This window comes from Mercenaria mercenaria, chromosome 4 (assembly GCF_021730395.1).
Source record: "Mercenaria mercenaria strain notata chromosome 4, MADL_Memer_1, whole genome shotgun sequence".
Taxonomy (NCBI): domain Eukaryota; kingdom Metazoa; phylum Mollusca; class Bivalvia; order Venerida; family Veneridae; genus Mercenaria; species Mercenaria mercenaria.
In genome coordinates, this window is record NC_069364.1 from 53,550,322 (window position 1) to 53,564,602 (window position 14,281).

General features: G+C 33.9%; 1 protein-coding gene across 1 annotated transcript; it reads left to right on the top strand.

The window, feature by feature from the left end:
* The first annotated feature begins 261 nt into the window (after window positions 1-261).
* On the top strand, window positions 262-10,969 carry LOC128556637 (uncharacterized). Its single transcript, XM_053542206.1, has 8 exons — window positions 262-270; window positions 1,324-1,375; window positions 3,058-3,212; window positions 4,324-4,456; window positions 5,531-5,638; window positions 5,832-6,005; window positions 6,717-6,810; window positions 7,687-10,969. The coding sequence occupies exons 1-8, from the start codon at window positions 262-264 to the stop codon at window positions 8,369-8,371; spliced, it is 1,410 nt and encodes a 469-aa protein (XP_053398181.1). The 3' UTR covers window positions 8,372-10,969.
* The last annotated feature ends 3,312 nt before the right edge of the window (window positions 10,970-14,281 follow it).

Below are 14,281 nucleotides of genomic sequence, written 5' to 3' on the forward strand. Positions count from 1 at the left end.
CTACGCCTTAGCGGAATTCCGCTATAACAATTTCATTCCAAAGGTTCCACTGTTTTATTTTCATAATCTTATCTCAAACTCGATACACCAAAATATCCGATATGCTTAACGAAATTTCGCTAGCTGACACAAAACTTGTTGACCTGCAAGTTTCGTTTTGTATAATTATGGAATAGGACCAGTCCCCTTTTCATGAACAAACTCGCAATACTTTATTCCAAATGTAACAGACTGGTGAGAAATTGATATATCCCCAGAATGATGTCACAGGTAAAGAAAATACTAATTCAAAATTTCATGACAAAACGTATTTGATTCCCAATTGGGCTAGTTTATGTCACAACTTGACAGTATGGAAACTGTCAACTGCAAATGGTGTTTCACATCTAACATGAACATCACAGAATGCATATAAAATCATAAATGTTTATAGCAGATCAGAGCGATACCGTACTAAAAATAATTCACACTAAAATGGAGTTTTTTCGAAATTGTGTAACTGTCAATCGAATTCTGAAACATATGCAAAAATATCGTTAATCACATGTTTGTAATAATAAGAAATAAAATTTATTGATTAAAAACATTGAACACATGCCATTGGAAATGTTGGTTTATGTGCCCCGGAAATGGGTATTTAAAACATATTAACAACGAGAATAGTAACTAAACCTGTACCGGAATCTTAAAATAGATAGAAAAAGTGGGAACTCCACCGTTCGATCAACGCGACAAAACGAAATGATGTCAGGCTCGTTTAATTGAGCTGTCATGACGGTAGTAAAGGAGCTACTCAAGCTACAGCCTGGGTTGAGCAGAACTCAACATTTACACATGCTACAAGTACAAAAAACAATTTAGAGACATCCACAGATCTGTTCATACGGCGGTGCACATGGAACCTTCAATAACACACTAGCGTGTAATTCCATGAAAAGCAGCGTATGGTCCCCAGTTAAATAATGGGTTTGTCCTAAAAGAGAAAACTAAACAAACTGGAATTTAGAAAGTGATCTTAGGCACCATATTCAAGGGGTGATTGTACAATACCCAAAGCTATGAAAGCGGAAATATTAGAACCACCCAGGCCGAAATGTTCAAGCTGAGAAACTAAATAGTATCAATAACACGACATAAAAATCGTGCTGAACGATAAAGTCAACACCTCTAAATATCGATACATTTAGTGTTAGCAAAAATAATGTATTAAAGTTTGCAGGATGCCTTGTAATATCAATATCAGTCACCAACAGTCCCTCGGGCTTCTACAGACATTAAATTAAATACAAAATAAAAATGTCTGTTATCCCTATATAAATTCAGCATGGCGAATGTCACAAGACCGGATACTACAAACCATCAAATGAACATACGGGTAAGTTTCCAATACAGACGGTGTGTTCACCCAGTTGTAAAGCAGCACATTCCATATAACACAGAGAGTGCCACTCATCGGGAAATATACATGTTGGCACAACATACTTGGAAATGACATGAACTGAAAATCGACGGTTGGTGGTAGAACTGACCTAGCAACGATGGCAAATGATAAATGTGACCGTTGAGGTGTTACATTAGGAATGATTCAGTTGGTAATGACATCATCTTCATACTTTGTTTGTATCACTGTACTTGTCATGAAGACAACGCCCCGAATATGGAAGCAAAATGTTGCGTCATAAAGAATTGATACCCTGCAATGACAAGAATGTTGGCATTTTACACCTCCAGCCCCTCCACCACCGCCCGAACACCCAAACAATTGGCCAATTTTCACTTGCTGTCTTCGTGTAAACCAGGCCTGATTTTAATATTGCCATGGGCATATGTATTTGGCCCGACCAATTTAGTTAATTGCAAAGTCTGTTTTGTAGCCTGTAATCTTCAAGGTCATAACCACAAATTAATTTTATTACAACGAGCTAATTCAATAGTAATAATAGTTAAAACAGATGGAAATATGAAAACACCAAGTACATAATGGTTTATAGACATTTCTCAATTTCTCATCATCATTGCAATATGCATGTGCAACTGGATGGACACTGTAGTATACATTTACATTTACAGAAATTTGAGTACAGATTCAAACGTGATTGTTTGTATTCATAGACTAATCTATAATGAAAACTCTACAATTTGATTTTGTTGACAAACAATAACCGCCAATAAAATAATAAAGTTAAAGTCAAATTTCTTTCATGTTTATATACAATACTTATCAAACTATAAATTAATTATATCATAATGGTGCAACCACAGTTAATGGGATATAATAAAATTACATGTATATACATTTATCAATTGCATACAGCATTAAATATTTCGATCAGACAACTAAATAATATTGTATTGGCCTTACAGATATTATTAACGTCCGTAATGTTGTAGTGTTTTCGTCCGTGTTGAGTTTCATCAATATAAAACACTTGACAGTTTCAACAAATTATTAAAGTTGATTTATTTGTTTATCAATTAATGAAAATGCATATTGGATCAGCTTATCGTGCTCTTATTATTCTTTTTTCACTTAAATTACAAGGTAAAAGCTCTAACATTTTTGATATCAGATTTGTTTATGGTATTCATGCGTGCATAAACCATGCTAGCTAATGCATAAAATTGAATTAAGCTCCGATGTGACTTTATGTTAAATGTGTGCTTTAAAAGCTGTGATTTGCTTTCCGTACCAAATGTTTTGAAATCAGCTTTTTGTCAAATTTTAAATCGAAACCAAGGTCAGGAGATGATATAAGACATTGTACAGAATGTATATATTTTTCAGAAATCCGTTTTTCAGGCTTTCGTTTTACTGCCGTCTGATCATGCATTGTTGCAGCGCTGAAGTACATTTACGAACAAAAATAAAATAATAAAACCAGTCATATTGCCTGAATTGATAGATACTGGTATTACTATGTAACGTAGCTCAACTTTCTCAACAAATATAAAAAAGCGGAAATTTCTTAATGCTACCAACACAATATATAAGATAGTTTTTCCAATTAGTAGTAAAACGTAACGTCTCACCAAGCGCATAAAAATAATGTATTTCAGCTAACACAGCATACGTGCCAGAGGGTTACATCGGGTGCTTTATTGATTACAGATACAGAGTTCTGAACGGAAAGGGAAAACAATTCCACCCAAACAGTGGCAACAGATGTAAAAACTTTTGTAGAGGGTATGGATATAGATATGCTGGAACTGAGGTAACAACACATGATATTTCTTTGTAAACATTTATAATTTTGATATTCTGATTAAGTGAACACACATGTTTGTATCTAATTTCATTTTACCATCTCTAATTAAGAAATGATATATAGTAGAACCATGTTTTAACACACCGAAACATAATGATGAGGTTATACGTTTGCAGAATAATATCACGAGGGCGTTGCCCGAGTGACTTATATACGCGGCGTAAAACCAAGTCGTAGCGTTGGTATATGTTGAAACATGGTTCTGCTAATTATTATTTCGTTCTCCCGTGGATAAACTTACGAGTGCGCAGACGTCAGTTGATTCATTTTTCACGCCTTATAACCTATACAGGGTGCAAATTAAGTGTTACACCACTCCGTTATATCATTTTAATTCTGAAACGTCTTTTATAAAAAAGTAAATCAAATATAGTAGCACTCTTTCTCTGCGCCAGTATTGCGCCAAATGATACGTTAACGTGACGTCAGATGTCTGTGTTTTAACAGAAATGCTCAACAAGACTAGAAGGATCTCACATGCCTGCCTGTGTAAGGATTTTTCCCTACCCGAAGGACTTTGTGGAATGAAAAACCCAGCGTTGTCTTACACAATTAAACATGCTAGATCATTTTTCTTGCCTATCTCGTTCAAAATATATCGTGGTGGCAAAAATATGTTGCTAGTTCCTGACATTACTTTTATAGACTCTATAGTTTTCACTCAATTTTATTAACGTTTTGGCCTTAAGGCCTTTATTAAAATGACAAATCCCGAGAAATTCTCTATATCATGGCGTCTCACAATACAACAACGATTTAAATACAAATCCGAAACTGACGTAACGTTGATAAACGTCATTGTCAAGTCCCGCTAAAAATCGAAACACATTTATGATTCATAGGGAATGTCTATAGATCTAGTTATTCTGGTTACCAACTGTATTATTTTTATAGTTTATGACGTCATAATATTGTCAGTACTACTTGATGTCACCTATGTGAACGCTATTTTAGACAAGGTTTCAATGTCCATCTCTGGCGCGTGCTCGGAAAAAATGTATACTTTCCCCACTAGGTAGGCAAGAATAAATATAGAAATACTCTTTCTAAATTTCAGAGCGGAGAAGAATGTTTTTGTGGAAATAAGATTAGGATTAAGAGGCCAGCTAATAACTGTGATTACGAATGTGAAGGTAACCCCTCGGAATTTTGTGGTGGTGCCTGGCGGATTTCTATATATGACATTTGGTGTAGGTATATTACAATGAGCGTTGTAGTCTTCATATATGTAACAGCGAGAAAACATTTAAGAATGGTATTTTATAGAATTGATATATATCTTAACCAATAATCGCTTTTACTAACCAGCGGTGAATTCTTACAGTTTTACTGTATTTACAAAGCAAACAATGAAAACATATATAAAACTCACAGATGGGTGTGACTACTATCGTTTACAGAGATTGAAATACATGTAAACTGTACACATGACGGACTGAAGAAACAAAAAACGATAACAGATTTTTTATCTACTTTAAGAATCGATGCTGATTGTTGTCATAATATTTCTAAGACGTCTACCTTTCCACTATTTAGTTTGTACTTTAGAGGTGTACATCGAAACATTTCATAGATAAGGTCAGTCAGACAGTAAAGACCATTTCGGCAATATACACATTATGATTTTAATAAATCATAAGATATCCTTATTGTTGCAGTAAATATTTCTGTAGTATATGTTAGATACATTATGAAATACTAAATCTAACTATCCAGGTTAATGCATGCAATGGATTTGGTAAGACCATGACAAGAAGAATATAATTTTCTTTTACTTCTAAAGAATGTAAGACCATTTAAACGTACTGAAAGGCAAAATAAATTTCAATAAATGTACTAGATTGTTGCGAGTTAACTCTATTGAATTTATCTATTGTGAGACTTTATGTAGGCTTATGTTTGGAGAAATTTCGAATAATAGAAAGAAGAATCCTCCATCCTGCTTTACATCTTATATCAAAGTTTACCTGTTCGGTGAAACGGTGAAGAAAAGCATGGTATACGTTTGAACACCTAGCTCTGAAGGCTGTCTGTGTTAATAATAATAACACTTGTATATTTTCCGTGCGGAATTATTCCACAATGTATTCATGATTGTTATTCATAAATATAGTTTTCTATGACAATCCTACCGATTTTCATTGATGTCGTCTGCTTTTTTGTTTTCTCAGCAAATAGCCGTTTAGAAATCTATGGAATTGGTCAGAGTACCTAGATTTTTAAAAGGATTAGCGTCAGTAATTATACATGATTTTTATCAACAGATTGTGTCACCAATCCATGTCTAAACGGCGCCACATGCACAGACATTGATGCAAACAATTACAGTTGTACCTGCACTGACGAATGGACAGGAATAGATTGCAAATACAGTAATATCGGCATTTAATCTCATTTATTCATGGATACGTTATTTCATTTTTCATACAGAAAAGGTTATACTCTAGTAATATTTTGATATGATAGGCAATAATAAGTGAACATCTGGAATTACACTACGTATATTCTCCCTAAAACATTATTCGTTTTCTGAGACAGAAAAACATTGTGTAATTCCTTTTCCAGAGAAAGCACAAACAACAGTTCAATCAACGTCAACAACAACAGAAACAACAACAAAAACAACAACTAGTACTGCTGTTATTACGAAAACCAGTAGCCCCTCCGCAAAGTCGACTGAGCGTACAAGCAGAGAATCAAGGGCAAATGTGACAGATATTCCATACATAAAACCCACAGGTAGTAATACGGTATCTTTCAGTGTTACGATCTTGTTGTTTTGCACTTTGATTTTGATTTAAAACACTGAATTTGTCAATGAGTTTTTCAAGAAAATCATAGTTTTAGTGGCATGTCCCCACATAAAACAAAATATGTTTTATGACAGTTATTGCATTTTTAATGTATATATTTTCATGATCTTATCAAATGATATATCTATGGTCGTATTATTAGTTTTGAGATACAAAAGTCACAAATGAATGTTTATACTAGTAACCGCTTCTATGGAATATTATGAGTAAAAGTGTGTTTACACAACTTGTTTTTGTCCCTTTAGTAATTATTGATACACATAGTTCATTTGTCAACTGCATCAGTACTCAGATAGGCGTTCGTTCTTCAATGTCAATATATGACATGCAGGTAGAGTCATTTTGTTTGTATTTACCATTCTGCATACATTTATATTAATACATAGGTGATTTACAGCAAGATATATCACATTTAGTTCTACTCATCCCTTGTTCTAAAGCGAATGACGTTTATGTGGTAGATGTTTAAAAGTCATTTAGAACATGGTACGTTCAAGGCATTTACAAACCACTCTGAAATATTTATTGCACTCGCCCAAACACATATGGAAGTTGAGACTATTGCCTTGCTTACATAAATCATTATCTTGCGTACGTTTTCTCCGAAACAAATAATAAATTTGTTATTTTTTTGCAGATGATCACAATAATTCAATGATTGCTATGTATGTTTTACTGCCTCTGGGTGTAATTGTAATAATGATTACAATGGCTTTCGTCTTGAAACGAAGGTAAATATTCACTTACGTCGACTGAAGTGTTCAGCGTTATGTCATTATTATTTTAAGGTCTAACCTATTGCAGATTAGTATTTTCGATGTTAATGATAGGTTTTAATCCGAGTATTAAAAGTCATAATGTGCCAGTACCGGCATGCTATGTCACCTTGGCAAAGACCCCCCCCCCCCCCCCCCCCCCCCCCCCCCCCCACACACACACACACCACACACATTCTCTACCGTAAATATGATATGTACAAGGGATTGACCCGATAATGATCGAAATAAAATTATTGAAGGCTTTATTACTACCGTCCATTAACAGGCTCAATCAAACCGAGCCTGCAACATTTTCGTTTTTGCCGTGTTGAGCGACCTGTGAAGTTTCCACTTTTCTCTATTTCAATATATTTTGACTTTAACACACATCATTTTATTCTGTGGTAGGATTGTAAGTATCTTAATTTTTATACTTTGTGTGATATACTGCGTATATATTGTCCAAATGTTGGCAATTTCTTAAAAACTTTTACTTAGGAGTTTCGGTATCACGACAAAATCCTTTATAAATCTGATTGAACCATTTACTTTAATTCCAGAAATAACCAATACGAAGTTAACATGATGTAAATAAAGTGTGCAATTCCCCGGAATTTTAAATTTTAAAGAAATAATAAACTTTGTATATTGTGTCCTACAATACGTTTTTTCCATCTCACCTGCATTTTTATAGATCATGTTCTCGTTTTATTTTAGTGATAACCAGCTAGTGAATATATGTCGCTTTCATTATTCGAAATCAAATACTACTTTCTCATTGCAGTAAATGCATATTTTTTCTTTATTCAATGCTTTAAGTATTGCCGTCACGTGTATTGCTCATTGCAGGCGCCAACGCAAGAAAGAAACCGTTTCGGAAATAATCAGTCACGGACCTGGTTCGACGCCAAACATATATGCAAATGTTATAAATGCTCCACAACGTAACCAGTTTGAACAAGAGGATCTATCTCATAATCCATCTGGAGAAGAATCTGCACGTTTGGGAAAGGAACGTGGTGTTATCGATAAAGGCAGAAGAGGAATAGTAGAACAAGAAATGGAGGAGTATAATACTTTAACTTTACCATCTAACAATAGGACTGTACTTGATAATTCCTATGATCATGTAGTCAAGCCAGCTAGTTATGTTGACAAATCATACTCTAAATTGTCTGCCGTTCAGTTAAATAGGAAACATATGTCTGTGGATAACACATACTCACATGTTGAAAACGCTTCAGGACAAGACCATGTCAGTGGCATTACAGAGAAAGATGATAACACATACAACACACTGGAGTTAAGGGCCAATCGAAAAGCAGAAGGAACTGGTGGCAGAAATGAAGACTTTTCTTTTTATGACCATACCAATACACTGCAGACAGACGAAAGAGTAGAAGATTATTATTCGCATATGCACACCACTATAGCACATTCAAATGATAACGGTAAAAAGAGAAATATTGGAGTTGAAAACATATATTACAATGAAGATAAATACGCTACTGTTGAAAAGGTATCGAAGAATTAGCAAATACTTAAAGCTGTAATTCAGTATTTTACTGTTCATTTTTAAAAACATTGCTTTGAGCAAATGCATGTGATTGACAGTTACAACTTCACCAAACTTGAGACAAGAAGGAAACAACAACTTCTATAGATGTTATGACAATTATGACAAAATCTGCAAAACATTTTTATTTCAAATGAAACATATTTATGCTTGTTATTGAAATATGTAAAATAATTAATTATTTATTATAGTAAGTGTCTTTAATGTCAAAGCAATACACGTATATCCAGGCTAAAAGCTATCCAAGAAAGAATACCATGAATAAAACTACTCGTCCTCACTGCCCAAAGCAAGAATGTTTAAGCATTGCCAAGAGAATGACTTCAACTGATAAAAATGGCCAAAGGGAGATAACTTTTATTTAGAATGAAATTTTAATTTAAGACAGAATGTCCAAGACTTGATTATTTCGTTATGTACGTTATACTCACTCCTAAAAAATCATCGCAAAATAGTTGCAGAGTTTGTTCCTAGACGATAATTACAATTTCACAATCTTCCTGCCCTTTAAATACTGTAAAAGTGAAGGGTAAGTGAAAACTGGATTAAAAATCATTTATGATGTAAAGTTTGTTTAGTAGTTGTGTTTTCAAACAAAAAATGATAAAACATCATTAAGGAAAAAGAAGAACCATAGGGTGTTATGATCCTAGTACTGAGGCAAACTCTAGTATAGTTAATCATAATTATGTGTACAATCAGACATTTAATTATCAGGAAGTTTTGTGACGTCACATTTTGAAAAATAACTTCCCTTTAGGTAGTAACGACCATTACAGTTGCATTAATGAGTAACTACTGGATAACGCATTTTCTTTCCCAAAAATAAAAATGTAGACACAGATGACTATATGAGAATGTTAAAAGGCATATGACAGCTTTAATATGAATTTGTCAAAGAATATATCAAAAAATAAATTGTGTAATCTGATTTTTTATCATAAAATATTGTCAGTAATATTAGATTTTAAATTCCAAAATGTCCTGTATTAATAAATATTCAAAATGTTATTCTAACAGGCGAAATATCTGTACGATATTCCAATTTAAAAAAATGACGAAGACCAAAGATTCAGTTTATTTAAAAATAGATACATTAGCCCGCTGGTGGCAAGTGAGTCTGCCTTTGCAACCAGTGCATGCTGAACATGGTCTGCACTGTTTGCTATTCATTCAGTAGATTTTCATTGAACACCCCTTCGCATAATACTAGTATATGGTACTGCAAAAATTGAATGACGGACCAGTTTAGGAAGTCAGCAGGGTAAAGGTTAATATAAATGCTTTCTATACAAACTGATTTAGTGCAAAATGCGTTGTCTGGTGAGTTGTTGATCACACAAACGCATGCTTAGCATTATACTGTGTGGATTTATATTGTACCAGGTGGACATATTGCGCACAACTGCAATTTCATTGTCTTCTTACATTGATTCTTATGTATACATTTTCTCATGTTTACATTAAACTCATTTATACTTAGAATTTATTGTCAATAAATAGACTGGGCAAACGGTGTATGTGTGCTTAATTTGTTGCTTGGTAAACTAAAAATTATGAACCTCCAGCAGTTTTTTTGTCAAAATGCTGTTATGTATATGCCATTCCCCCTTTCGGCTGTACTTATGGATGATTTATTGAGAAATAAAGTAAATAAGTTCTTTATATTCTATGGTGTTCCAGTTGTTTTACCACAATACTGATAAGCAAGGTGTAACATTTTTTAAAGTCTGGATTGTTCTTTGTTTTTCCAGAATATTCCTTTTATTCTTAGCGTTACCTGAAAGTTCGGGAACCTTCCATTTAATGTTTAACATATGGTATGGGGGTAAACATAAAGATAGGCAAACACATTAACAACTACGTGTTTAATTGCATCTGTTCAATATCTATTACATACTATCACACGATGTGTACCCCATGACGCCTGTTCCACCCTAATTACGTTCTACCACTCGTTGTTATGTACTATTTCTTTACTTCATGGCGTCTGTGCAACGGTAATTACGTGCTACCGCGTTATTTTTACATCACTGCGTCAGTTTAACACTCTTTACGTTCTATCGCTCAGGTTTACCTCATGCTGTCTGTCCAACATTATATAGGTACTAACATTTGATGTTACGTATTACAGTATGGGCAATAAAATCTGTAAAAAGATCCTTTTGAAGCAACAAAGAATAATAATAGCAGACTTTGTTTGATTAAGTCTGTTCTTGAGAGGTAATGAAGTTGCATGTGGAAATAAGTAGAGCATCCTGCCAGTTTTTAAAAGCGGTACCGAGAGCGTCACAGTACATTTAGACCAGTTGAAAAAAGTACACAAAAATAAAATCTTTATATACAGACAGAATTTAAAATGACGTCCGCTGAGTTGCTAGCTGGTACAAGGGAGGCATGAGCAGTGTTGCATTTTCCATTACTGCTCATGAACAGACTCAATTATACCGAGTCTGCAATTTTCACTGTTTGCCTTTTCTCGGTGCTTCGGAGGGATCTACTTTTCAGATTTTGTTTATTTTTACCTTTGTATCGGTAGAGATTTATCGGACACTTATTGAAGAATTATTGAAGAATTGTTTATGAAATGATTAGCAGCTTAAGGCAACTGGTTTGTAAAGTAAGTTCAACTGTTTGTTTAATGAGAAGATTCAGCTACAGCTCAGCTAAATTCTGGACGTTCTCACGAACAAAATTGTTTATTACATTATTTATTTTGTTTGGTTTAACGTCTCACCGACACAATTTTAGGTCATATGGCGACTTTCCGGCTTTTACATTTATGACATTTTTTTTGTTAAAAATTTCAAAATAATTGCGGTAGCCATCTTGGTCGTCATTCTGGATATATTTGCGTCTCGAACTTAAACATGTGATTTTTAATAATTTGTTTATGTTACAATAGATAGTTGTTAGCCTTTGTCTGATTATTTAAATGATTTGAATATAAATTTATCCCACCCACTTCAAAATATTTATTCACTTATTGTGTTAGGTTTAACGTTGCACCGACACCATTTTAGGTCATATGGCGTCTTTCCAGCTTTGATAGTGGAGGAAGACCCCTGTGTCCTCTGTGCATTATTTCATCACGATCGAGCACCTGGGTAGAACCACCGACCTTCCGTAAGCCAGCTGAATGGCTTTCTCACATGAAGAATTCAACACCCCGAGTGAGGCTCGAACCCATATCGGTGAGGGGCAAGTGCTTTGAAGTCAGCAACTTTCACCACTCGGCCACGTAGGCTACAAGTGTATTACTTTAATAATCTATACAGGGTTACCATTATATTGTACCTGTTGTTTATGTATTATTTAAAAATGTTATGCAAGAGCTATTTTTCCGAAAGCAGTTCAGAAGGATGCACTATTACACTGAATAAGAAAGATATCTAACCCTTAAGAGGCTGTTTTGTTGAACTGTTTGTTACAGTTCATAAAGAATAAAAATTGTAAGAATTGAATCATGTTCATTTATAGAAAAATCCTGTTTTAACACTATTTATACACTCGGGCGGTCATACGTAGTACAAATAATTTCACTCGGGCTGCGCCCTCGTGGAATTATTACGCCCGACGTATAACCACCCATCGTGCATAAATAGTGTTAAAGCACTCCTTTGCTATAAATTATTCCTTAATTAAGTATTTTTAATTTACTCGTCTAGTTGCAGATGTGTAACTCATGCAATATATTTCTCCATTAATCAGATTTGCTAGAGCTATTAGTCATGAACGTAACAAATATATGCCGAAAGAAAACTTTTTCACAGGGCTACCGCTATCAACGGTTGCATACGTATTTTTCTAAAGTTTACTGTCGGAATTCAGATTTAGCTTTAAATTTTTAAAGCAATCTGGAGACACTTCCTAAACAAGGCTTATCTTGGGTGTGCACAATAAACAGTGGTGTTTTTGCCACTGACTGTTCCAAGGCGTTGCCCCACTGTGTTCTGTTATTTTTTCGTTTTGTCTTCGTGCATTTACTTTGTTTGTTGGTGTGTGCTGGTAGTGTGCACATCTGTGTGCTGTGAGTTTGATTAAGGGGAGGCTGCGTTGTTAGAACATGATATTTATCTAAACCTGATTTATTTCAAACGTCGTAATATTCTTGGTCACGGAAACTGTTCGAGTGTTATATGAAGATTATCTAAAGTTGGTAAAAGGGTTAAGACGCAACTATTTTTAGACACATCGCATCTTTGTGTTCAGCCCATTTATAGCTGGACGGTCCGTTTTCTTTTTTTTTTGAATTGTTTAAAAGGACAGGTGGAGGCCTACATGGCCAAACTATCTTATTGCCTGTTGATAATATGATAATCGTTTTCAAAATAAGAGCTTTATATTTTCCAATAAATGAAATCTACCTCCCGCAGTAACTACTTAGATTTCTGTTAAAATAAAGATTCTTCTAATTTTGGATTAATATTTCAGGATATTTAATGAAATATGTATCAAAGTGCAGACTCCGTAAAGCTAGACACCTGTGAAATCAATTCTCATTCTTTGTGTTGTTTGGTGCTCCAGGAAAGAAACTTGTTTGAAAAGAAAGTAATCCTGTAAAACAAAAAATCTTTGTGATAAATATATGGACTAAACTCTTAAAAAGATTTTACACATAGATTTGTATGTACCTCTATATGTTTACTTACATAAGTGCCCCTGAAACGTGTGTGTTTCTAATGTTGAAAGACTCGTAAATTTTTAACGATGTATAATCGTTTAACATTTGTAAAATGTATACGCTCATTTTAAGAAGTTCACTGTTGCTACCATTTAGAATCTACATCCTTCATGTGCTGTACATTTATATCAAATTTGACTTTTTTATTTATCATTATCAACGCATTGGCTTTGTTTGTCGATACACTGTCACTGTTTAGGGTTCAAATGCGAAATAACTGAATCGCAACTTCGTTAGTCTGGGTGGTTAGGTATCAAAGCACCTGGAAGATGAGCCGTGGTAAATCACACGATAGACAACAAAAGGCCAACCTTGTTTGTTTTCATTCTTATGTGTTCAGTAAAATATAATGATAGAAATTATTCAGGCGGTAATTAAATGCACGTTGTACGGAAATTTGACATTATAATTGATGTCATAATGCTCACACACGCGCATGAACCGTTGTTTATCCGCTTGATTTCCTTTTTTGTTTTCTAAATTTGTCTAGTCACGTTCGAGTTGGCTTTATCACTATCATCCAATCATGCTCATTGGTTTAGGTCGATAAGCCTTTTCCTTTTAATCAGTTATATAGTAATTTGGTTAAGAGAAGGATCAGATCGCCGTATCTGGTTATAAGTGTCATATATACAGCGACATATATATGTACTTCCTGACTCGGGGGATCAAATTCACGAATATTATCACTTGTGAAACAAATGGAGAAACTATTTCTGAGTGTTTTTCTTCTTTACACATCCGACGGTATGTTGACTTTTTTTAACAAATATTATAATTATAAATCAATTTTTGATCATAACTGACATTATGAATTGTAACAAAACGAATTTACTTAACTTTTATGAAGCACATGTTTTTTTCATATATCAATAATATGTTTTTCTGTTTCCTGTAAAGGATCATTGCAGAAAGTTATTGAAATAAATCAGTAAATATATAAATTTGTTAGGTATTTTGTTATTTCAGTGTTAAATTCATTTTACAGGTGCGGGATTACTCATAGATAAAACTGAGTAAAACCTTTAAAGATACAATGTACTTAAATTAAAAAGGAAATTTTGTTGTTTTGTTGTTGTTTTGTAGTGGGTTTTTCTTTTCAATATATTTTACGCTTGTAAAAATATATTTTTGAACTTACTTGTTTACTTGCGAATGCATTGCGTCTGGTCTTCACTATTTGA

Coding starts and splice junctions, on each gene's coding strand:
- LOC128556637 (XM_053542206.1), top strand. Junction 1,376..3,057: donor ACCATCAAATGAACATACGG/GTAAGTTTCCAA, acceptor AATGTATTTCAG/CTAACACAGCATACGTGCCA. Junction 6,811..7,686: donor GCTTTCGTCTTGAAACGAAG/GTAAATATTCAC, acceptor TGCTCATTGCAG/GCGCCAACGCAAGAAAGAAA.